General features: G+C 41.3%; 1 protein-coding gene across 3 annotated transcripts in view; it reads left to right on the plus strand.

Moving 5' to 3' along the window:
* Positions 1 to 1,790: 1,790 nt before the first annotated feature.
* Positions 1,791 to 26,232, plus strand: part of Med1 (mediator complex subunit 1) — a 37,545-nt gene continuing 13,103 nt past the window's right edge. For 2 of the 3 annotated variants that reach the window (XM_042670954.1, XM_042670969.1), the window contains exons 1-13: positions 1,791 to 2,025; positions 8,377 to 8,483; positions 12,804 to 12,882; positions 15,033 to 15,087; positions 15,192 to 15,324; positions 15,972 to 16,000; positions 18,624 to 18,695; positions 19,958 to 20,032; positions 21,161 to 21,234; positions 21,587 to 21,676; positions 21,877 to 21,988; positions 24,293 to 24,417; positions 25,269 to 25,387. In XM_042670954.1, coding sequence (XP_042526888.1) covers positions 2,001 to 2,025; positions 8,377 to 8,483; positions 12,804 to 12,882; positions 15,033 to 15,087; positions 15,192 to 15,324; positions 15,972 to 16,000; positions 18,624 to 18,695; positions 19,958 to 20,032; positions 21,161 to 21,234; positions 21,587 to 21,676; positions 21,877 to 21,988; positions 24,293 to 24,417; positions 25,269 to 25,387 — 1,095 coding nt within the window. In that variant the 5' untranslated portion in view covers positions 1,791 to 2,000. Of the gene's footprint in view, positions 2,026 to 8,376; positions 8,484 to 12,803; positions 12,883 to 15,032; positions 15,088 to 15,191; positions 15,325 to 15,971; positions 16,001 to 18,623; positions 18,696 to 19,957; positions 20,033 to 21,160; positions 21,235 to 21,586; positions 21,677 to 21,876; positions 21,989 to 24,292; positions 24,418 to 25,268; positions 25,388 to 26,232 lie in introns of those variants that run through there. The other variant, XM_042670961.1, reaches the window with a different exon arrangement.

Genomic DNA, 26,232 nt, shown 5'->3' on the forward strand with positions numbered 1-26,232 from the left:
GAAGGGACACTGTGGTTCAAGTGGTACAGTGCTAGGGCTGGGAAGTTGGCTCAGTGGTAGAGCGCTTGCCTTGCATGCATGAGGCCCTGGGTTTGATTCCTCAGCACCACATAAGCAGAAAAAAAAAAAGCCGGCAGTGGTGCGGTGGCTCAAGTGGTAGAGTGCTAGCCTTGAGGTGAAGAGCTGAGGGACAGTGCCCAGGCCCAGAGTTCAGGCCCCACGACCAGACCAAAAAAAAAAAATGGTACAGGGACAGTTCCCAGGCTCTGAGTTCAAGCACCAAGATTGGCAAAAGAGAAAAAGAAGGAAAAAAAAACCCTGAGATATGAGAATCCTGGTTCTAATCCAGCCCTGGCAGAAAGCCCTTAAACACTCTCCCTTCCTCTCCCATACACAGCTTCTTAGTGTGTGCCATTATTGGGGCTTGAATTCAGGGTGTGGGCACAGCTTGTTAGTTTTTCATTCAAAGCTAGCACTCTACCACTTGAGTCACACCTCCATTCATGAGTTTTTTTTCTTTGTTTTTCTTTTTTGGTGCCAGTCCTGAGGTGCCAGGGCCTGAATGCTGTCCCTGAGATTTTTTTTTTTTTGCTCAAAGTTAGCAATCTACCGCTGGAGCCATAGCTCCATTTCTGGCTTTTTTGGTAGTTCATCAGAGATGAGTCTCACAGACTTTCCTGCCTAGGCTGGCTTTGAAAAACAACCCACAGATCTCAGCCTCCAGAGTTACTAGGATCACTAGTATAAGCCACCACTCCTGGCTTGTTTTCTGTTTTGATTTGGGGTGTGTGTGTTTAATTGGAGGTAAGTGTGTTTAATTGGAGGTAAGTGTTTGGGACTATTTCTGCCTGACCTGCCTTCAAACTGCAGGTGTGAGCCACCAGCACCTAGCATGTTTAGCTTTTCTTGTTCACAAATGGCACTCTACCACTTGAGCTACACACCTTCACTTTCGTGTATTTATCTGGTTAATTGGAGATGAGTCTTGGATTTGTTTGCCCTGACTGGTTTTTGGATCTCAATGTTCACATCTGAGCCTCCTAAGTGGTTAGGAATTAGGAGTGAGCCGCCTGTCCCCAGCAAGAGACAGATTTTTTTTTTTAATTGTTTGGTCAGTCCTGGGGTTTGAACTCAGAGCCTGGGCACTGTTCTAGAGCTTCTTTTGCTCAAGGCCAGCACTCTACCACTGAGCCACGGCACCACTTCCAGCTTTTTTATTTATGTGGTCCTGAAGAATCGAACCCAGGGCTTCATACATACTAGGCAAGTACTCTACCACTACGCCATATTCCAGCCACGAAAGATTTTTAATTTGCAAAATGTTTAACTGTCAAAATGAAAATTACCAGGGCTCCGGTGGCTTACTCCTGTAATCCTAGTTATTCAGGAGGCTGATATCTGAGAACTGTGGTTTGAAACCAGCCTAGGCAGCAAAGTCCGTGAGCCTCTCACCTCCACTAAGCTATCAAAAACAGCTGGAAGTGGAGCCGTGGCTCCAGTAGTAGAGCGCCAGATTTGAGCACAAAAGCTAGGGACAGCGCCTAGGTCCTTGTGTTCAAGTCCCGGTACCAGCACACATAAAGGAAAAAAGAAAAGAAAATTCCGGTTTCGGCGAACACGGAACTCTGCCTGCTTGAAACTTCAGTACCCAGGGACGGAATCCTAAAGCACCAGTAAGGAAGGCAGGCGGGTTAAAAGAAGCCTCGCGATAACTCCGCCTCAGCCAGTTTTCGCGAGATTTTGGGTACTTTGCGTCTTCCTTGGTCTCGCTGGATCGCGCTAAGTCTCGCGATCTCTGGGAAGTTCCGTTGGGGAAGATGGCGGCGGCCTCGAGCACCCTTCTCTTCTTGCCGCCCGGGACTTCAGACTGAGCCTTCTTGGGAAGCGTGGGGGCTGCTAATGCCCTGCATCCCGAGAACTCAGTCCCTCTTGGTTCCTCTGCTGGTGGCGGTGAAAGGTTTGTCCTCTCGTGGCGGACATAGGCCTTCGCTGCTGTCAGGATGAAGGCTCAGGGGGAAACTGAGGGTGAGTGACTTCAAGGGGGGAAAAAGGGATGGGACACAATTGGGGATAACCTGTCTGTAAAAGGGGTGGAGGCGCTGGCCTAGGGAGGGCCACTTTCTGAGAGCAGAGTCCTCCAAGAGGCAGAATGTGTTTTAGATTCTAATAGTGCCTTGCTTGGTGATGGCAGAGGTCCGACTCTAAGGTGATGGACGGGGCCTTCCAACTTCTGTGAAGGTTCGTTGTACAACTTAGGAATCTTTAATTGGGCTCAGGACACTCTTAGCCTAAAGTGGTGGGAGGCATGGCGAGTGAATAAAAAAACCTAATTACGTTTTGTTCCAGAAGAGATATCTGAATGATGATGTAAAAACAATAACACACGGGCTGGGAAGGTGGCTCAGTGGTAGAGTGCTTGCCTTGCATGCATGAGGCCCTGGGTTCGATTCCTCAGCACCACGTTCCTCAGGCCGATTCCTCAGTTCGATTCCTCAGATCCCACGACCAGCAAAAAACAAAACAAAACAAAAAACTATACAGAACAATCTTTAAAAGTACTGGATGGTGTTTTGACATGAATGAAACGATTTGGGCCTTTTTGATATTAAAAGGTACCTGGGCCCTAGAATGTCATAGTGCTTAGAATCCTGTACTGTACTTTTTTTTTGGGGGGGGGGGTCGGTCGTAGGGCTTGAACTCTGGGCTTGGGCACTGCCCCTCAGATCTTCAGTTCAAGGCTAGCACTCTAACACATTTAGCCACAGCGCCACTTCCGGTTTTCTGGTGGTTAATTGGAGATAAGCCCCGCTGGCTTTGAACCGAGATTCTCAGATCTCAGCCTCCTGACTAGCTAGGATTACAGGCGTGTGCCACCACTGGTGCCTGGCTTTATTGCTGTTCTTTACTTACATTTCTTAGTTTACTCTGAGCTTTAGACCTGCCTTGTTTATCTGTATATAGTTTCAGGAACATAGTAGTTGCTCAAAAATGTTTGATTAGAACATCAAAGTAAAGATATCAACAAGCTAAAAAAAAAAAGTACATTCTGAAGAAAAAGATAAAAGAAATGAATTCCTTGGGTGCAAAATTGGTGACAACTGAAAAGGGGAAATCTTGTGAGTCAGGAGATTTTGTCACTTGGTATTCAATTTTATTTACTTATTTATTTTTGGTCAGTGGTGGGGCCTGAACTGTGGGCCTGGTACTGTCCCTCAGTTCTTCAGCTCAAGGCCAGTGCTCTACCACTTGAGCCACAATGCTACTTCCAGCTTTTTTTTTCTTCTGCTTATGTGATGCTGAGGAATTGAACCCAGGGCCTCATGCATGCAAGACAAGCACCTTCCCAGCCCCTTGATATTCAGATTTTAAGCAGGTAAAGTTCCATGTCTGCAGTTTACTCATATACTTATAATTGAATGGCTTTGAAGTATGAATAGAAATATGTTCCAAACTGGATAAGCTGGCTGAAATAGGTCCCAATCCTTTTTTTTTTTTTAAAGATGAGGGCAGCTGGGCTCCGGTGGATCACGCTTGTAATCCTAGCTACTCAGGAGGCTGAGAGCTGAGAATCGAGGTTCAAAGCCAGCCTGTTCAGGAAAGTCCGTGAAACTCTTATCTCCAATAAACCACCAGAAAACAGGAAGTGGCTCTGTAGTTCAAGTGGTAGAGCACTAGCCTTGAGCTGAAGAGCTGAGGGACAGCGCTCAGGCCCAGAGTTCAAGCCCCACGACAGACAAAAAAAAAAAAAATATGAGGGCAATAAGAGAGCTATAGAATCTTGTCTTAGGGTGTTTTTTTCATGACTACTACAACTCTGATCAACTGACCTACTCATCTTGCAATGCCAGCATCACCTGTCTCTTTATGTATTCTCCCCACAATTTGTTTGTTTGTTTGGGGCCTGAACTCTGGGCCTGGGCGCTGTCCCTCAGCTTTTCAAGGCTAGCACTCTACCACTTGAGCCACAGTGCCACTTCCGGCATTTTTTTTTTCTTTTTGCTTATGTGGTGCTGAGGAATCGAACCCAGGGCCTCATGCATGCAAGGCAAGCGCTCTACCACTGAGCCACCTTCCCAGCCCCTCCCCACAATTGTGAACTTTTCATCCTTTTATATTTACTAATAATGTCCCTTCTGTTCTCTGCCTGTGTCTGTCTCTTTTCTCTCTCTCTCTTTTGGTACCTATACCAGGTTTTGAATTCAGGGCCTCTTTCTCTGCTTTCTTTCTCACACTGGCACTTTACACTTGAATTATACCTCAGCTCAGCATTTTGCTGGTTAATTGAAAGTGGAGTCTCAAGACTTTTCTGCCTGGGCTGGCTTTGAACTTCTGCCTCCAGTTTTTAGACTTCTGAGTAGCTAGGATCACAGGCATGAGCCACCTCTGTCTGGTTATCTCTCTCCTCTTGAGAACATTTCTTATGGACCTAGAGGTGTGACTTAGTGGTAGAATGCCAGCTATGACTGAAAAAGCTGGGCAAGAGCACAAGGCTCTGAATTGGAGCTCTAGTACCAAAAAATATATTCTTATTTATTGTTGATTGTTGATAGTTATCTCCACATTAACTTAGCATACTTTGCCACAGATATATAATGCATATTTGTTCATCTTCAGTGGTCTGTAGAATGAGTCTGCTCATAGTAGGCTGTTCAAAATTGGAGGAGGTTTGAAGGTGGGTGGTACATTCACATCTTAATACAGGATCTAGTCTTTTCTATCTTTCTTTGAAGGAAACGAATTCTTTGGTTATTGATCTCTTTTTCTCTCAGTGTATTTAGTGAAATTCAGATAGAAAAAAGTGAACTACAAATAGACTGTTTCTTCCCTACCTCCCTTTGTTTGAGATAAGTTTTGCTGAGTAGTTGAGGCTGGCCTTGAACTCATTATATAGCCCAGACTAGCCTGGAACTTTTTTTTTTTTTTGTCATTACAGAGCCTGAACTCTGGGCCTGGGCACTGTCCCTCAACTCTTCAGCTCAAGGCTAGCCCTCTACCACTTGAGCCACAGCACCACTTCCAACTTTTTCTGCTTATGTGGTGCTGAGGCGTAGAACCCAGGGCCTCATATATGCAAGGCAAGCATTGTACCACTGAGCTGCCTTCCCAGCCCCCAACCTGGAACTCTTATCTTTCAGGCTTAGTCATTTAAGTACCAGAATTGAGGTAGGTATTCCCATACTGGCTAAACTTGTTTTCTTTAAAGTGCCTATACATTGATCTCATAAGATTATGACAAAAAAGTATGAAAGGGCTGGAAAGGTGGCTCAGTAATGGTAGAGCACTTGCCTTGCATGCCTAAGGCCCTGAGTTCGATTCCTCAGCACCACATAAAGCAAAAAGAAAAAAAGCCGGAAATGGTGCTGTGGCTCAAGTGGTAGAGCACTAGCCTTGAGCTGAAGAGCTGAGGGACAGCGCCCAGGCCTAGAGTTCAGGCCCCATGACCGGACCCCCCCCCAAAAAAAAGGTAAGAAAGTGAGTATTTTCACATTGAAAACTAAATCATACTAAGGCAGGTGTGGTAGAACCCTTGAGAGTATCAGAATGGAGAGTTACAGGCCAGTCTGGGATATATACTGAGACTTTGTCTCAAAAACAAACAAAAGCCAAGTATAGTAAAGGTGTGTTAAAATGTGTGCTTAAAATATATCATGCAGAGGATTTCATGTATATTAATATAATTAGAAACTTTTTGTTATTGTCCCTATTAAATGTTTGAATAGAAAGCAATACTGTTCCAGTATATTTCTGTAACTTTCATTCTTGTCAGCAAAAATATCTTTTAAGCCTGGTGTGGTGGCTGATATCTATAATCTCTGTATTCAGGAGGCTGAAGCAAGAGGATCATAAATTTGAGGCAAGCCTGATCTCTAGAATTCAAAGAACAAAAACAAACAAATTTTATAGGTGGCACACACCTATAATCCTACGTACTTGGGACTGAGATCCAGGGGATACTGGTTTGAGGCCAGCTACAATAGAAAAGTCCATAGGGCTGGGCGCCAGTGGCTCATACCTGTAATTCTAGCTACTCAGGAGGCTGAGATCTGAGAATCTTGGTTCAAAGCCAGCCTGGGCAGGAAAAATCCGTGAGACGCTTATCTCCAATAAACCACTAGAAAACCAGATATGGCTCTGTGGCTCAAGCGGTAGAGTGCTCGCCTTGAGCTGAAGAGTGCAAGGACAGCACCCAAGCCCAGAGTTCAAGCCCCACGACTGACCAAAGAAAAGAAAAGAAAAGTCCAGGACCTCATCTTCAAAATGACCAGCAAAAAGATAACTTGAGGCATGACTCAAGTGGTAGAGGGTCAGACAAGCAATCAAGCTGAGCAAACTTTGAATTCAAACCCTGGAACCAGCAAAATAACAGCAAAACATGCATGTGTGTATGTGTATGTATATATGTGTATATGTATATATACATATGAATAACACATACACATACATTTTTCTTTTTTTTTTGGTCGGTCGTGGGGCTTCAACTCTGGCCTGGCTCTGTCCTTACGCTCCTCAGCTCAAGGCTAGTGCTCTACCATTTGAGCCACAGCGCCACTTCCCCACATACATTCTTGATTTGGTAGTGTAAACCTAATCCCAACTACCCACGTGGCTGAGGCAGTAGGATTGGAGGATTACTGGAGCTCAGGAGTTGAAGGCCAGCTTGGGCAACAAAGCCAATACCCTGTGTCTTAGACAAATAAAGTACAAAAATAATATTCTTAAAAATATTCTTATGCAGATTTTTTTTTTTGGTCAGTCCGTGGGGCTTGAACTCTGGACCTGGGCACTGTTCCTGAGCTCTTTAGCTCAAGGCTAGTGCTCTACCACTTTGAGCTACAGCACCACTTCCAGTTTTCTGGTGGTTAATTAGAAATAAGAGCCTATAATACTAGCCACTCAGGAGGTTGAGATCAGAGTATCATGGTTCGTAGTAGCCGGGGTAGGAACCTCCTGTGAGACTCCAATTAACCACCAGCAAACTGGAAGTGTGGCTGTGATTCAAGTGGTAGAACACTGGCCTTGAGCTGAAGAGCTCAGTGACAGCATCCAGGCCCAGAGTTCAAGACCCATGACTTACCCTCTCCCCCCCCCAAAAAATAAAAAAGAAAAGGCGTCTCACGGACTTTGCTGCCCAGACTGGCTTTGAACCACAATCCTCAGATCATAGCCTCCTGAGAAGCTAGGATTACAGGCATAAGCTACCAGTGCCCCGCCAGATATTTTTTCTAAAGTAGGAGTTTTGTTTAGAGGCAGGTTCTCCCTTGTGTAGCCTAGGCTGTCCTTGAATTTGTTCCAAAGCCCACACTGGCCTTGAACTCAGAACCCTCCTGCCTTAGCCTCCCAGTTTCTGAGATCATAGGTATGTATCACCATGCCTAGCTTGGCTTTCTTTGTTTGCTTTGAAGTAAAAATATAAGGAAAATATTTTAACTGAATGATGGAAGTTTAAAATTTTCTTTTGCAGGAAAAAATTATGTACTATTGATATTATTAATATTCTATATTATTCATATTTACTTAAAATGTATATGCATATCTTTAATAGATAATAACACAATTTAGCAGATAACTTCCTCCCTTTACCTTATAAATATTTTGCATTTCACAAACATCTGTTGGAAACACACATTGAATGATTATATAGCTTATTTGTATGATGTTAGCACTGGCTTAACCAAGCCATTATTATTGGACATTTAAATACTTTCTGTTTATTACGTATCATAAATATTGTTATTATTCATCTTTTTGTGTGCCACGCCTGGGGCTCAAACTTAGGGCCAGGGAGCTCTCCCTTAACTATTTCACACAATGCTGGCACTCTACCACTTGAGCCATAACACCACATCTTGCTTTTTGCTGATTAAGAATCTCATGGAGCCGGGTGCCAGTGGCTCATGCCTGTAATCCTAGCTACTAAGGAGGCTGAGATCTGAGGATCATGGTTCAAAGCCAGCCAAGGCCAGAAAGTCCATGAGACTCTTTATCTACAATTAACCCAGAAAACCCAAAGTGGTGCTGTAGATCAAGTGTAGAGTGCTCACCTTGAGCTGAAGAGCTCAGGGACAGCACCCAGACCCATAGTTCAAGCCCCACGACTGACCAAAAAAAGGAGTCTTATGGAGATAAGAATCTCATGAACTTTTCTGTTTAGACTGGCTTTGGACCAGTCACTGTTGCCCAAACAATGGACATTTTGCAAGTACATTTTATGGTAGCTTTATTAATAATCAAAAATTGAAAAATAATCCAAATACCTGTGAAAGAATAAACATTGTATTCTATGCAACAACATAAAGAAATAAAGTACTGATACCCACATGTGAAAGGTCTTGAACTAAAAGGGTTTCTAATTATGTTTTCTGATTTATATTTTAGAGTCGGAAAAGCTGAGTAAGATGAGTTCCCTTTTGGAACGGCTCCATGCAAAATTTAACCAAAATAGACCTTGGAGTGAAACTATTAAGCTTGTGCGTCAAGTCATGGTGAGGATTATGGTGAAGTGGGTAAAATGTGTTTAATTATTCAATAAGCTAAGCTGCTCATGTGGGCTTAACTATAATAGTGTCTCTTCAGTTTCATTTATCACAAAACACCTGCATACATAGTGGCTATCAATTTCAAGGGTCTTCCTAGAAAGGATGTATACATTTGTTCTTCAGTGTTCATGTAGGATTGATTTTCAAATTCTTCATGAATACCAAATGCATGGATGTTCAGATCTCTTATGTAAAATGGCTTATAGTTGCATTTAACATATGGATGTCCTGCAGTATATTTTAAATAATTTCTAAATTACTTATAAAACCATGTGATATGTGAATATTTGATATGCTGCATTGTTTAGAGTAATGATTAAAAAAAAAGACTGATGATATTTACTTCATAACTGTCTTTTCCTGAAAATATTTTTGAACCATGGTTACTTGAATCCAAGAGTGTTAAATGTTAAGGATATGAAGAGCTGGGACTTTTAGGCGAAGTGCCAATAAACATATCTATGAGAGATGCACTGAGAAGTTGTTGTAAAGACTTATTTTTCACTTCCTGACGGGCTCCTTCATTTTCATGTGATTCTGCTTTTATCTTATCTACATAATACCTATTAGGAGTTTCTGATTCATTCTTGCTGTTACTGAAATGTGATAGCAGGCTATCTTGCTCTCTTTCAGTTTTTTTTCTGCCACTTTAGCTAAATCCCCTAGCTCCTCCTTTTGGTTAATTGGAAATAAGAGTCTCATGAGAGGTTGGAAGGTACTAAGTTTGAATCCCAGTCTTAGACCTAAAAAAAAAAAAAAAGCCAGGAGCTGGTGGCTCACGCCTGTAATCCTAGCTAATCAGGATCTCGGTTCAAAGCCAGCCTGGGCAGGAAAGTCAGTAAGACTCTTATCTCCAATAAACCACTAGAAAACCGCAAGTAGCTCTAGCAGTAGTGTACTCGTCTTGAGCTGAAGAGTGCAGGGACAGCGCCCAAGCCCAGAATTCAAGCCCCACAACTGACAAAACAAAAAAAGAGTCTCATGTATTTGTTTGCCTGGGTTGGCCTTGAACCTTGATCTTCACATCTCAGCTGCAACTGGCTACCAGCTTAGAATTCATGAATTCATGTGTGTGCGCCTGTCCATGCCAGCGCCATTCCTGGAGCTTGCTCGTCGCCCTTGAGCTTTTTGTGCTGAAGTAGTACACTTGAGCCAAGCTCAGCTTCTGGGTTTTCTTTGGTGGTTAATTGGAGATAAGAGTCTTAGTACCTGGGAATCTGGCTCATTGGTAGACTGCTTGCCTAGCATGCATGAAAGACCTGGGTTCAATTCCTCAGTACCACATAAACAGAAAAAGCTGGAAGTGGAGCTATGGCTCAAGTGGAAGCATACTAGCCAGTGCCCAGGCCTTGAGTTCAAGCCTCGGGACTGGCAAAGGAAGAAGGAGAAGGAGAATGAATTGTGGCCAATACTAGTGGCTCATACCTATAATCCTAGCTACTCAGGAGCCTGAGATCTGAGGGTTGTGATTCAAAGCAAGCCTAGGCAGGAAAGTCCTGAAACTCTTTTTTATTCTGTTTTTTTTTTTGTTGTTGTTTGTTTGTTTTTTGTTTTTAAGAGGAATGTGGTGATTATTTTAAGAGCTGGATAGTACAAGCTAATTCACATGATTCAAGTGATAGTCAAAATACATAAAAAAACTATTTTTATCTTCATAGTGGTATATTTACTTTGTGATTGTTTCACTTAAGACTTCTTAACACTTCTATTATATTCTTTTTTTTTTTGGTCGGTCATAGGGCTTGAACTCTGGGCCTGGGTGCTGTCCCTCAGCTCTTCAGCTTAAGGCGAGCGCTCTACCACTTGAGCTACAGCGCCACTTCCGGTTTTCTGGTGGTTTATTGGAGATAGGAGTCTCACGGTCTCTCCTGCCCGGGCTGGCTTTGAACCTCGATCCTCAGATCTCAGCCTCCTGAGTAGCTAGGATTACAGGCGTGAGCCACCAGCACCCGGCTTTCTATTATATTCTTTAGTGAAAATACTTCTGCCTTATTGTACTTCCAGAGTAAGTCCAGTTTAGTAGATTTATTAATGTTCAAAATGATATATCATTTGGGTGTCAGTATCTCATATCTGTAATCCTAACTACTCAGGGGCAAAGATCTGTGGTTTGAAACCAGCCTGGGCAGGAAACCCTATGAGACTGTCATCTCCAATATACTACTAAAAAAAGTCAGGAATGGAGCTGTGGCTCAAGTGGTAGAAAACAGACTTGAGGGAAAGAAACTCAGGGACAGGGCCCAGGCCTAGAGTTCAAACATAGGCCTAGCACACAAAAAAAAAATAAAATGATAATGGCTGTATAAAACTAGTAAAAGAACTATATTTCTAGTCAGAGGTTTGTGTGAGTATGTGCCAGTAGTAGGGCTTGAATTCAGGGCCTGCTCTGCTTTTTCAGCTCAAGGTCACACTTGAGCCATGCCTTCAATTCTAGCTTTTTGCTGGTTAATTAGAGATTAGAGGTTCATGAATTTTTCTGCCTGGGAAGACAATCCTTATATTTAGCCTCCTGAGAAGCTAGGTGTGAGGATCTGGTACCCTGCAGAATATCTGTATTTTACAATCTTGTGAATATAGTTCAGTAGTAGAATGCTTGCCTAACTTGTATGAAGCCTTGGGTTTATTCCCTTAGCACCAAGAAATAAAAAAAAAAAACGAGTTTCTTTCTTTTTTTGCCGGGGGGGGGGGGGGGGGGGGGCGGCGGAGTGTCCGGTTGTGGGGCCTGAACTCTGGGCCTGGGCGCTGTCCCTCAGCTCTTCAGCTCAAGGCTAGCGCTCTACCACTTGAGCCACACCGCCACTTCTGGCTTTTTTCTTTTTGTTTATGTGGTGCTGAGGAATCGAACCCAGGGCCTCATGCATGCAAGGCAAGCGCTCTACCACTGAGCCACCTTCCCAGCCCCCTGAGTTTCTTTTCTAGCTGGTGCTCTACCATTTGACCCACACCTCCTCTTCCAGCCATCCCAGGCAGGAAACTTCATGATACTCTTATTTCTAACCACCAAAAAGCCAGAAGTGAAGTGCTAGCTTTGAGCAAAACAGCCAAGGGACAGCCCCTGGCCCTGAGTTGAAGCTTTAGAGCTGGTGTGTGGGTGCACGCACACACACACACACACACAATCTGATTTTAGAGCTGGTGTGTGGGTGCACGCGCACGCATACACACACACACACACACACACACACACACACACACACACACACACACACACACACACACACACACACACACACACACACACACAATCTGATTTTATTAGTGCATTAAGAGTTTCTAGCCAGGGACTGGTGGCTCATACCTGTAATGCCAGCTACTCAGGAGGCTGAGATCTGAGGATCACAGTTCAAAGCCAGCACAGGCAGGAAAGTCCATGAGACTCTCATCTCCAATTAACCAGCAGAAAACCAGAAGTGGTGCTGTGCAAGTAGTAGAGCACTAACCTTGAACTAAAGAGCTGAGGGATAGCACCCAGGCCCAGAGTTCAAGCCCCACAACCAACAAAAGAAAGGAAGTAGGGGGAGTTTTATTTTTAAACAGCAGGCACATTATCAAATCTCACTAGACTAATATGTAAGTCAGAATATCTGTTTATTAGTTTATAACAGTTTCTTTCTATTTTCCAAGCTCTGACTTTCCTTGCCCAGAGCATCCCTTCTTTATTCAAGGTATAAGGGAAGCCAGATAATAAGTCACATTTGTTTTGTGATGATGTGGATAAAGTAAAGAGAGAGAGACTTATTTAGGACATGGAAAAGCATTAAAAACTATCCTTGTACCATAAAATTGATCACATTTCTGGAGAGTAGAATGTTTTGCAGAAAGGAAAGTCCTATATAATAACGAAGCTATACTGAATTTTTTTGTTGTTGTTCCTTAGTAGGTCCTTTTTTTAACTTGATAGTCTGTTCCTTAGAGTCAGTCTATTTCTACTAAGTTTTGAGTGTAATTCTCAGAATAAATGGCAAACCACTTTATTCCACAATCTTCTAAGCTGCTTTATTTAACTGTTTAATTATTCCCAGTTTGTCTATGAGCTTATGTTAGATGTGTGAATACCTTTTTCTCCAATTACATGTATGCATATAGTTGTGTTCATCTATATGAAATTTTTTTCCTTTGTAACTCAGAGTAAAAAGAATCTGTTAGACTATGTGGAGCTTAAGGGCTTTCTTTAAATATTACTAGTAGATAATAAGTCTATTCACCTGAAATGTTGTTTTGACATGGTTGATTTTTTTACTTTGAATATTTTCCCATTTGATACAGGAGAAGAGGGTTGTAATGAGTTCTGGAGGTCACCAACATTTGGTCAGCTGTTTGGAGACATTGCAGAAGGCTCTCAAAGGTTTGTAAATTTTAAAATATACTGATTTCATGAAACCTCCAGTTTAAAAACTGTATTATACTTAAAATAAAACTATGAATTGAGATAGATTATTACTTATGTTAGATATTGTTGCTCGCATTCATTTATGAACTTAAAATGATCTCTTTCCTTAACTACCTACTCCTCCTGCCTCAGCTTTCTGAATGCTGAGATTACAGGTGTGTATTACCATACCCAGCTGTTTCTTTTTGTTTTGTTTTGTTTTGTTTTCTTGGTCTGTGTAGTCCAGGCCACCCTTAAACTTGAGATGCTCTACCTGCCTTAACCTCCTGAGTGCTGGGATTATAGATATGTACTACAACATCCAGCTTAATTTTTTTTTTTTAACCAGTCCTGGGGCTTGAACTCAGGGCCTGAGCACCCTCCCCGAGTGGTCAAGGCTAATGCTCTACCACTTTGAGCTGCAACTCTATTTCTGGCTTTTTTTGCTGATTAATTGGAAATGGGAGTCTTACGGCCTTTCCTACCCTAGCTGGCTTGCAACCGTGATTCTCATATTCCAGCCTTCTGAGTAGCTAGTATTACAGGTATGAGCTACCAGCACCATTTTAATTTCTTTCTATTTTAAGATTGGTATTTTACTACATGACGATACCATATATTTTTAAAATGTAATTTATTTTTATTTTATCTATTTTTTTTGCCAGTCCTGGGGCTTGAACTCAGAGCCTGGGCTCTGTCCCTGAGCTTCTTTCACTCAAAGCTATCTAGCACTCTGCCACTTGTGCCACAGCACCACTTCTGGGTTTTTCTGTTTATGTGGTACTGAGCAATCAAACCCAGGGCTTCATGCCTCTTACATAAACAATCTACCACTAAGCCACCTTCTCTGTCCTGACTATACCATATTTTGATTACTCATTTATCTTTTGACACTTGGGTTGCTTCCATCTTTTGGCTGTTGTGAATGATGCTCTGACCATTGAGAATTTTTTAATTTATATTCTTGTGGAATTATGGATTTAATCGAGGGCTTTACATACACCAGTCAACCCCTAACTAGCCTGTAATGTTTGTGGGGTGTTTTTTGTTGTTATTTTTTGTTTTTGGGTGTTAGTATTATTCTAAATGTCTTTCTTCATTATTATTATTTGTTTATTTTGTGTGGTATTTTGTGGAACTGAGCTTTGAACCCAGTCCTTGTGTTTGGTTGGCAAGCACTTCACCATTTGAGCCATATCTTCCCCCTCTGGGTGCTAGCATTGACTCTACCTCTAAACTACTCTCCTACTGTTGGTTTTAATATTTATATGACTTATTCAAGCATTCAGATAGCCTCAGCCTTGAATGGTATTGGGACTAGCTATAGGTGCACCACTACCATCTAGCACTGCATTAGTAGATAATTTTTTTTTCCTAATCCTGGAATTTAAACTCAGTGCTTCATGCTCTCAAATGGCTAGCTTGCTCACAGGTGGTACTCAACCACTTGCACCAGCTCATCTTTTTGCTAGTTATTTGGAGATGGAGTTTTGTAGACTTTTCTGCCCAGATGGGCTTTGAACCATTATCCTCTGGCTCTGAGTCTCCTGAGTAGCTAGAATTACAGACATGCACCTCTGGTACTTAAGTGTAAATGTGTGGGTTTTTTTTTTTTTTTTTTTTAAAGACATGTTGGCCCAGATAAAAAGTAATGGAAAAGGAGACCAGTAATTTTCCAATAGATCTTATTTTACTCCTACCTATACTGTTTTTTTTTTTTTTCTTGGTGATGGGATTTGAACTCAGGACTTGGACTCTATCCCTGAGGTCTTTTTGCTCAAGGCTAAAAGCTCTACTACTTAGAGCCACAGCTCCACTTTGGGTTTTCTGGTGTTTAATTGGAGAATAAGAGTCTTACAGATTTTCCTGCCCAGGTTGGCTTTGAACTGCAATCCTCAAATCTCAGCCTCCTGAGTAGCTAGGATTACATGTGTGAGCCACCAGAGCCTGACACTACCTATACTCTTATTGGTAGATTACAGCTAAGCCTTATCTTCGAACTTTGTGCATATTATGAACATTTGAACTATTAAATATGTTTATGGCTTTCTATGCTTCTTTCTGACGAATAGTATTTACTTGTAACATTCTTTGTGATTTTTTTTTTCTTCCTTTTCCCCCCTTAGTAACATCTTTACCAGCAATGACTGATCGTTTGGAGTCAATAGCAAGGCAGAATGGGTATGTAGTTTTATCTGTAGGCAGAACTATTCATTTAGTGTTAACTTTGGGTGGCTTTATTTATGTGTCTTCTATTAATTTTTGTTTTAATTTGTTCTTGCTAGACTGGGCTCTCATCTCAGTGCCAGTGGTACTGAATGTTACATCACGTCAGATATGTTCTATGTGGAAGTGCAGTTAGATCCTGCAGGACAGCTTTGTGATGTAAAAGTGGCTCACCATGGGGAGAATCCTGTGGTATGTGTTGTTGATATTTCACTGGAATCTATGGGCTTTACTCAGGAACATTAATTTAAAAATGAATTGTTGGGGTATAATAGCTTGGGTTTAGGTTTTTCATGAGCCACTATAGAAATGATGTGAAGAGCTATATCAGTAGCCTTAGAATGGAATTTAGAATACATGGGTCCATCACTGAAACCATCCAAGGACTTTTATAAGTGGAAACACTGAGGGAACCCTATTCATTTCATATAAACAAACATGACCCAGAGTTGAACAATAGGTTCATAGTTCCATAATTCCAATCTACAAAGATGATAGTCATAAAGAACAGATAATCTGAAAAAAATCTTGGAATAAAAATGAATGTGAAATATAAGCAACCAGTTAGTATGATCTGAATTCCAAGATTGACATTAAAGAGAGTTCCTGATGTCTTAATTTGATAAAAGTTGATTCCTTTATAAATTAATCTTTTTATTTTTAATATCCTGTCCCAACACTATGGTTCACCAAGTAGAAAGACTATCCTTTTGATATCTTAAGGGATTTCTGTAGTCAATGTTTTTTGTTATGAAGCATGTGCTATTAATCAAAGTCTTTAGATGTCTTGAAAGGTATTAATATAGTTTAATGTTTTAATGTAATTTCTTTCATTTCAGAGCTGTCCAGAGCTTGTACAGCAGTTAAGGTGAGTAAATAACATATTTCTGGGCACTGCCAGAATCTTGGTGGTTGCTTTTTTCTGTTGTTGTTTTTGTTGTTATTGGTTTGTTTTGGATTTTTTGTGTGTGTGTGTGTAAAACTGGGTTTCAATTTGAGATCATTCTCCTTTGTTCTCCTGAATGCTGGGATTATAGGCATTTCCATGCCTTGTTTTGTTTTGTTTTTTATATAGGTTATAGCAGTGTTGCCCAGATTGGTCTTAAATTCCCTAGAATCAAGCTGTCCATTTTATTTATTTATTTATTTATTTTCCCAGTTCTGGGACTTGAACTCTAGGCCTGCATGCTATTCCAAGCTTCTGTGTTCAAGGCTAAAGCTCTACCACTTGAGCAATACCTCTTCTTCCAGATTTTTATGGTTAATTGGAGATAAGAGTCTCACAGACTTTCATGCCCAGGCTGGCTTCAAACTGCAGTCCTCAGATCTCAGCCTCCTGAGTAGCTAGGATTATAGGTGTGAGTCACTGGTACCTAGTTAGAACCCAATTTAATTAGAAAGGTTTGAAAACATTTGTGTTTGCATCATGAAAACAACTTATTTCAATTGTAAGAAAATTTTATTTAGTGTGATCCTAGGCTTGAACTCAGTTTCTTGGCACAGTCCCTGAAGTTTTTTTTCTTCAAGGCTAGCACTTTACCATTTGAGCCACAGCTCCAATAATGGTTTTTTAATTGTTAATTAGAGATAAGAACCTTACAGACTTGCCTGCCCAGGATGGCTTTGAACCACAATCCTTGGGTGTTGGCCTCTTTAAGTAGCTAGGATTACAAGTGTGAGTCACTGTTGCCTGGCTGAGAAAGTTTTATTGTTATATTTAAGGTACATACACTTACAGGATTTTTTCTTTCTTTTTTTTTTTTTCTGTCTGTCATGAGTCTTGAACTCTGGTCCTAGACTCTTATCCCTTAGCTCTTCAGCTCAAAGCTAGCACTCTACCGCTTGAGCCACAGCACCACTTCAGTTTTCTGGTGGTGTATTGGAGATCAGAGTCTCATGGGTTTTTCCTGCCCGGGCTGGCTTTGAACTGCGATCCTCAGATCTCAGGCTCCTGAGTAGCTAGGATTATAGGTGTGAGCCACCGACACTCAGCTTATACTTACAATTCTTATGATAAAAGTAGTTAGCTTGAAGACAGTATCCTATCAGTTGGTTGCTTTTTCCCATTAATTAGTCTCTTCCTTTTGAATTGGGTATGAGCTTTACCACTTGAGCCATACCTCCACTTCTGGCTTTTTGTAGTTAATTGGAGATAAGAGTCTTGCAGACTTTCTTGCCTAGGCTAGCTTCAAACCTTGCTCAACCTCCTGTGTAGATAAGATTATAGGTTTCAGCCACTGGAACCAGCTTGTTTAAGTATTTGTACAAAGTGGGGTTTCATTTGAACATGTCAATTTGTGAGTACAATGCATCTTGGTCACTGTTATTCTTTTTTTTTTTTTTTTTCTGTCCTGGGGCTTGAACTCAGGGCATAGGTGCACTATCCCTGAGCTTCTTTTGCTCTAGCCTAGCGCTATACCACTTGAGCCACAGTGCCACTTCCAGCTTTTTCTGTTTATGTGGTACTGAGGAATAGAACCCAGAGCTTCATGCATGCTAGGCAAGCACTCTACTACTAAGCTACATTCCCAGCCTTCTTTCATCATTCTTCTTTTTTCTTTTTTTGGTTGGTCTTGGGGCCTGATCTATGGGCCTGGGCACTGACTCTCAGCTCAAGGCAAGCGCACTACCACTTGAGCCACAACACCACTTCCAGCTTTTTCTGCTTATGTGGTGCTGAGGAATTGAACCCAGGGACTCATGCATGCAAGGCAAGCACTCTACCACTGAGCCACCTTCCAGCCCCTCTCTCATCATTCTTTTTTTTTTTTTGGTTGGTCGTGGGGCTTGAACTCTGGGGTTGGGTGTTGTGCTCTTCAGCTCAAGGCCAGCGTTCTACCGCTTGAGCCACAGTGCCACTTCCGGTTTTCTAGTGGTTTTTATTGGAGGTAAGAGTCTCACGTACTTTCCTGCCGGGCTGGCTTTGAACCGTGATCCTCAGATCTCAGCCTTCTGAGTAGCTAGGATTACAGGCATGAGCCACCAGCGCCCAGCCTCTCATCATTCTTAATAAATATTTCTAAGCTATTTTGTGCTGGTACTAGGACTTGAACCTAAGGCCTCAAGCTCTTGCTAGCCTTTCTTCACTCACAGCTAAGTGCTCTACCATTTGAGTGACTTCTAGTTCTGCCTTTTTGCTGGTTAATTGTACATGAAAAATCTTACGAACTTTGCTGCCTGGGATGGCTTTAAACTTCAATCATTAGATTTCACCCTCCTGACTAGCTAGGATAATAGATATAAGCTACTAGCTCCTGACTGTGGCTTTTATACTTCTTAATAACTTCTCTAGAAAAATAGGACAAGAAGAGAAAGGAGAATATTTCTTTGTATTTTGCTATTCTTGATTGACTCCAAAACACTTGGGGGGGGGGATTAGAGTACTAAAATCATTTTATATAGCCACAATTTTTGCCATCTTTTTTTCATATGATTGAGTAGTAATGCTATGTTGTATTCTCTTTTTTCCTCCTTTCCTGAACGCCTCATAGGGAAAAAAATTTTGATGAATTTTCTAAGCATCTTAAGGGCCTTGTTAATCTGTATAACCTTCCAGGAGATAAGTAAGTATTTTTTATTACTCTTACTGCCTTTTGAAAAGTCAGGATAAGTTTTAAGCTGTTTTGTAGTTAGAAGTTTGTTTACTTTTTTGCCATAAGCCATTCTTGATTTCTTTTTTTTAGGGGGGCGGGGGTCCAGTTGTGGGGCCTGAACTCTGGGCCTGGGCACTGTCCCTCAACTCTTCAGCTCAAGGCTAGTGCTCTACCACTTGAGCCACAGCGCCACTTCCGGCATTTTTCTTTTTGTTTATGTGGTGCTGAGGAATCAAACCCAGGGCCTCATGCATGCAAGGCAAGCGCTTTACCACTGAGCCACCTTCCCTGCCCCGCCATTCTTGATTTCTACTCATATTGTAATTTATAATGTAGCTTCTGATTTTATGTCTTTCAAAACTTTTTTTGTATTTTGTTTTAAATGAGGAGTATTTTTTTTAATGTTTTTTATTTTTTATTTATTTATTTAATTTTATTTTTTATTTGTTTGGATCTGGTCGTGGGGCCTGAACTCTGGGCCTGGGCGCTGTCCCTCAGTTCTTCAGCTCAAGGCTAGCACTCTACCACTTGAGCCACAGCGCCACTTCTGGCTTTTTTCTTTTTGCTTATGTAGTGCTGAGGAATCGAACCAGGGCCTCAGGCATGCAAGGCAAGTGTTCTACCACTGAGCCACCTTCCCTGCCCCACCATTCTTGATTTCTACTCATATTGTAATTTATAGTGTAGCTTCTGATTTTATGTCTTTCAAAACTTTTTTTGTATTTTGTTTTAAATGGGGGGAGTATTTTCATTAATGGGTTATAATGCCAAAAAACAGTATAATCCTTGACATCTTTTCCACATATTGATTTCTTAGTTAAAAGGAGTTAATCAGTTGTAGAACTGACTTGAAATTTAAAATTTTAGAATAACTGAAGTTTTATTAACCTTATGACCTCTTAAATGGAAATAAAAATAAGCTTGGATATTCACCTTTTAAAATGTTCTATGTTGGGGAGGGAAGAGATGGTAGGGGAAAAACAAAGTAGGAGGTACAATGCTCAAAAGGAAATGTACTTATTACCTTACTCAGTAACTGTAACCCCTCTTTACAGTATGTTTAAAATAAATATATATAATAAAAAATTAGAAAAATAAATTTTAAAAATGTTAATGTTTACTTTCCCTCCAATATAGACTTTCCCTTAAGGCTTTCTATGTCAATGTTTGCTTGTTATACATGTATATTTTTTTTTACTATTTAACTCATTTTCTCCTCATCTATTCTCTAGCAAACTGAAGACCAAAATGTATTTGGCTCTCCAATCCTTAGAACAAGATCTGTCTAAAATGGCAATTATGTACTGGTAAGATTGGCCAAAGAGTCAATTCTCTATGCCTCTTGGTTTTTCACTCAGGGTATCCTAATTTACATATCTATGCTTTGGGCATATATTATATTATACATTTATATTACACATGTGTGTACCTATATTGTATATGTATAATACGTGTGTGTGCGCGCGCGTGTGTGTGCGCACGCGCGCGTGCGCGTGCGCACCATTCCTGGGGCTTGAACTCAGGAATTAGGCTCTGTCCCTGATCTTTTTGGCCCAAGGCTAGCATTCTGCTACTTGACCAATAGCTTCATTTGACTTTTTAGTAGTAATTGGAGAAGAAAGTCTTACGCACTCCCTGCCTGAGCTGGTTTGGAACAGATCTCAGCCTCCTAAGTAGCTAAGATTACAGGCATACGCCACCAGTACCAGGCTTATATAATACATCTTGAACCTTGGTTTTCTCTTCTCAGATAATTGCTTGCTATCTTATGATTGTTATTATACTAAGCTGTTAGGTGGTATTTCATAGCTATTATCTGGAAACCTCTCTGATTTGTACTCCCATGTGACATGTGGTCTAGGGCTGAAGATGTGGTTTGAGCGATAAAATGTTTACTTACTATGCATAAAAACCTGGCTCTAATTCCCAGAACTGTCAAAACAAAGTAATCTACTTACAATTTTTTCTTATTTGGTAGCTCAGGTTGGCTTTGAACTAAGGATCTCCTTGCCTCAAGCTTCCCAAAAGTATTGAGATTATAAGTATGTGTCACCACACATACTTTTTTGCCACTTCTTTTTTTGTCAGTCCTAGGCTTGAACTCAGGGACTGGGCACTATCCCTGAGCTTCTTTGCTCGAGGCTAGCACTCTGTCACTTGAGCCAGAGCACCACTTCTGGCTTTTTCTGTTTATGGGGTACTGAGGAATCAACCTGGGGACTTTATGCTTGGTAGGCAAGCACTCTACCACTAAGCCACATTCCCAGCCCCACACATAGTTGAGTTCTAATTCTCATTTATCATATTACATATTGATGTGTATTGGGAAATAATCTATTTGCTATATGCCTGATTATAGGACAGAGGTCATGAGAGCTGTATACTAAGACCTTCAGGGCTCAAACACAAGCAAACATACATCATTTGTCTTGTAGGAAAGCAACTAATGCTGGTCCCTTGGATAAAATTCTTCATGGAAGTGTTGGCTATCTCACTCCACGGAGTGGTGGTATGTTATCCTATTTTGGTAATTAAGAAAAATGTCTTTTTTAATTGGGACGGGGTCATTACTTTTAATGCCACCCTGGGTGTAAAGATAGAAACTAAAAGAAAAGAGAAATTAGTAGTTATTTGTGTATTTGTAATTTCTAAAGTGTTCATTCCTACCCTTCCCCATTTTTTTCAGTTGTATGAAGTAAACTGTTGCTTCTAGTATCCTGTAATATTTTGTGATATTTCATAAGTTATTTTGCAACTTGACTCCTTATATCTGTGAAACTGTTTGTATAAGTCTGTATAGAAGTGTGAATGCTTTTTATAATTTATGAATTAAGACACAGTAATAACTTTGTTTTTGATAGGTCACTTAATGAACATGAAGTACTATGCCTCTCCTTCTGACCTGCTGGATGATAAGACTGCATCTCCTATCATTTTGCATGAGAATAATGGTATGCCTTTAACAGTAAAACAACCAAAGGCTTTACCCAGTGTTTTAAAAGTATTTATATGCGTTGAATAATCAGCCTGCCTATAATTTCTGGTTGAAACTTAGTACTAAAAAAGAACCATACTTAAGTATTTTTTTTATCATTAAAGGTTCTAATCCCTAAAACTTCTGTTGCTTTCGCATTTTCTTTCCTATTCCCAGTTCCTCGGTCTTTGGGGATGAATGCATCAGTGACAATTGAAGGGACTTCTGCTATGTACAAACTCCCAATTGCACCATTAATTATGGGGTCACATCCAGTTGATAACAAATGGTAAGTTAAATACAATTTGTGGGTATCAAAGAAAATTTTTCTTTCTTTTTTTTTTTGACAGTGGTGGGGCTTGAACTCTGCCCTGGGCACTGTCCCTACGCTCTTCAGCTCAAGGCCAGTGCTCTACCACTTGAGCCACAGCACCATTTCTGGTTTTCTAGTGGTTTATTGGAGATAAGAGCCTCACGGACTTTCCTGCCTGGGCTGGCTTTGAACTGTGATCCTCAGATCTCAGCTTCCTTAGCAGCTAGGATTACAGGTGTGAGCCACCGACGCCCGGCTAAAGAAAATTTTTCTACCTTTATGCCCTGAAACATATATTTTACTTAGCTCTTTTCCCACTTGAATTTCTAAAGAATTGCTTGTTCTGTCCATTGACTTCTTTTTTGTTCAGTATCTGCTAAGTGTTCCTCTTCTGATGTCTGTTCATAGCAGAAATTCTTTACCATGAATAAGAATGTTGGTGTTTTTTTTTTGGGGGGGTGCCAATCAAACCCTGAGCATATGCCCTACCAATAAGCACGTTGAGCCAGGATAAATGCCTCATTAAAACTTCAGCATTAGCTAGGCACTAGTAGCTTATGCCTGTAATTCTAACTATTCAGGCAGTTGAGATCTAAGAATTGCAGTTCAAAGCCAGCCTGGGCCTATAAAGCCATGAGACTCTTATCTCCAATTAACCACCAAAAAAAAAAAAAAAGAAACAAGTGGAGCTGTGGTTCAAATGGTAGAGTACTAGCCTCGAGCAAAAATGCTCAGAGAGCAAGGTGCTGTTGGCTTCACACCTGTAATCCTAGAGATTCAGGAAGCTGAGATCTGAGAATGCCAGTTTAAAGCCAGCCTAGGCAGGAAAGTCTATGCAACTCTTTTTTCTTTTTTTTTTTTGGGTCCGGTCGTGTGGCCTGAACTCTGGGCCTGGGCGCTGTCCCTCAACTCTTCAGCTCAAGGCTAGTGCTCCACCTCTTGAGCCACAGCACCACTTCCGGCTTTTTTCCTTTTGCTTATGTGGTGCTGAGGAATCGAACCCAGGGCCTCAGGCATGCAAGGCAAGCGCTTCTACCACTGAGCCAACTTCCCAGCCCTCTGTGCAACTCTTTTTTTTTTTTTTTTTTTGTCGGTCATGGGGCTTGAACTCTGGGCCTGGGCGCTGTCCCTCAGCTCTTCAGCTCAAGGCGAGCGCTCTACCACTTGAGCTACAGCGCCACTTCCGGTTTTCTGGTGGTTTATTGGAGATAGGAGTCTCACGGTCTCTCCTGCCCGGGCTGGCTTTGAACCTCGATTCTCAGATCTCAGCCTCCTGAGTAGCTAGGATTACAGGCGTGAGCCACCAGCGCCCGGCTCTATGCAACTCTTAACTCCAATAAACTACCAGAAAACCAGAAGTGGAGCTGTGGCTCAAAGTGGTAAAACTCTAGCTTTGAGCACAAAAGCTCATTGATAGTGCCCATTCCCTGAGTTTAAGCCCCAGGACACACACACATACACTCTCTCTCTCCCTCTCTCCCTCTCTTCCTCTCTCTCTCTCTTTCTCTCTCTCTCTCTCCCTCCCCCTCTCCCCCCCCCCCCCCTCCAATTGTAGGAAAGAAATTGAAAGTGAGCTTTTCTTTTTCTTTTTAAGAAAATTTGACAGAGCTTTAGAAACGCAGAGGCATACTCTAACAGAGTATGGGTGCTCTCAAAGGAAGAGACATTGAGTTCTTTGGCATTAGGGGTATTTTTTTGATAAAGGTATTACGTTTTTATTATTTGAATATTTGATTATCATGTTTGGGCATCCCTTTTAGGAAAGAATTCATCCTGCCACAAATGTTTATCTTTGAGATAAGTGCTTTGTGCCTGGAGGAGCCATTTTTCCAAGTATTTTCTTCTCCAGGATATAGGTTTTTCTTTTCTTTTCTTTATTTACTTTTTAAAAAAAATAATATTCTTCCTCAGTTTTTAGGCACACTAATTGTTTGGGTCAGCAGGCAAGGTTTGATGGAAAAAACTGCTCTTGTTCTTTTCTTTTTTCTTGTGCTAATACTGTAGCTTCTGAAGGAGTGCAAGGATTAAAACAAAGAAAATAGTGCTTTTGTGTTTCTAAATACAGTTGTTTTCTAAATTCCTGGCTGCCCTTCACCATGCTTTACTATCCCTAATCTATCTTTCCAAGAATGAGCTTTTAAGAGAGAGGGAGAGAGAAAGAGAGATAGAGAGGTGTTTCTGTCTGTGTCTGTGTGATTCATGCATGTCTACAAATAGATGTTTAAATTCCTATTTTCATATCAACTTAAAATCTAACCCTCCTCTCCACTTTTTTTGAAGGACTCCTTCCTTCTCCTCAATCACCAGTGCCAACAGTGTTGATCTTCCTGCCTGTTTCTTCTTGAAATTTCCCCAACCAATCCCAGTATCTAGAGCATTTGTTCAGAAGCTACAGAATTGCACAGGTAAGTTTTTATTGTTGTGTTTTGGGGTTTTTTTTGGTCAGTCCTGGAGCTTGAACTCAGGGCCTGAGCATTGTCTCTGAGGTTCTTTTTGCTGAAGGCTAGCGCTCTACCACTTGAGCCATAGTACCACTTCCAGATTTTGCAGTTTATGTGGTACTGAGGAATCAAACCCAGGGCTTCATGCATGCTAGGCAAGCACTCAACCACTAAGCTACATTCCTAGCCCAAAACATTTCAGCATCAGAATCAGATACTTACTTGCCTTAAATATGTACAAGAAACTTCATGTTCTGTAGAATTTATAATCTTTTTTTTTTTTTTTTTTTTTGTCGGTCATGGGGCTTGAACTCTGGGCCTGGGCGCTGTCCCTCAGCTCTTCAGCTCAAGGCGAGCGCTCTACCACTTGAGCTACAGCGCCACTTCCGGTTTTCTGGTGGTTTATTGGAGATAGGAGTCTCACGGTCTTTCCTGCCCGGGCTGGCTTTGAACCGCGATCCTCAGATCTCAGCCTCCTGAGTAGCTAGGATTACAGGCGTGAGCCACCAGCGCCCGGCAGAATTTATAATCTTGCAGCCTTCAAAAAAATATTGATAGGAGGCTTGGCCATCTGGCTTTTAAGTAGTAGAATGCCTGCCTAGCAAAGGGAAGGCACTAAGTTGCAGGACAAACAAGAGAAAGAGAAAGAAAAAACTAATGGGTATAGATGGTATAGTGTTAGCAGATGCTTAGTAAATACTGTTTGAATATATGGGTGAATAAACGTAAAAAATTAGGGAAGGAAAATCAAGCTGCAATTTGTCAATTTTTAAAAATCTTAATGTGATCATTACATTTATTCCTTGTATTTCCAGGAATTCCATTGTTTGAAACTCAACCAACTTACGTACCCCTCTATGAACTGATTACCCAATTTGAGTTGTCGAAGGATCCAGATCCCATACCTTTGAATCACAATATGCGGTTTTATGCTGTAAGTAGGCCCTTTGTAATTAGACTGTTGTAGGTTATATGTGGGCTTAAGATGAAAATTTCCCTTTATAGCATTATTGATGTCTGATAACATCTTTTGGACTGGGAAGACATTAGTAAAAACATGAAAATTTCTGAAGAAAAAGGAAAGAGATTCTGAATAGATATATATTTATGTATATACATACATATATTCTTTAAAATATCTGTTAAGAATTGGGTGTGGTGAAACACATTAAACAGAAAAGAGGCGGAGGCAGGAAGATTGCAAGTTTGAGGCTATCCTGAGCTACATAGTGAGATTGTCTTAAAAAAAACAAGAGTTGCCTGGCACTGGTGGCTCTCACCTGTAATTCTAACTACTCAGGAGGCTGAGATCTGAAGAACACAGTTCAAAGCCAGCCCAGGGAAGAAAATCCATGAGACTCTAATCTCCAATTAACCACCAGAAAACTGGAAGTAGCACTGTGGCTTAAGGTGGTATAACGTTAGCCTTTAGCAAAATAGCTTAGGGACAGCACCCAGGCCATTAGTTCAAGCCCCAGGACCTACCAAAAAACAAAACCAACAGTTAAGACAGGCACCTGGTGGCTCATGATTATAATCCTAGCTACTCAGGTAGATGAAATTTGAGTATTGTGGCTAGAAGCCAGCATGGACGGACAAGTCTGTGAGAATCTATCTTCTTTTTTTTTTTTTGGTCAGTCGTGGGGCTTGAACTCTGGGCCTGGGCGCTGTCCCTCAGCTCTTCAGCTCAAGGCGAGTGCTCTACCACTTGAGCTACAGCGCCACTTCCGGTTTTCTGGTGGTTTATTGGAGATAGGAGTCTCACGGTCTCTCCTGCCC

The sequence above is a fragment of the Dipodomys spectabilis genome, unplaced genomic scaffold, assembly GCF_019054845.1.
Source record: "Dipodomys spectabilis isolate Male_0828 unplaced genomic scaffold, ASM1905484v1 ptg000018l, whole genome shotgun sequence".
NCBI classification, from domain to species: domain Eukaryota; kingdom Metazoa; phylum Chordata; class Mammalia; order Rodentia; family Heteromyidae; genus Dipodomys; species Dipodomys spectabilis.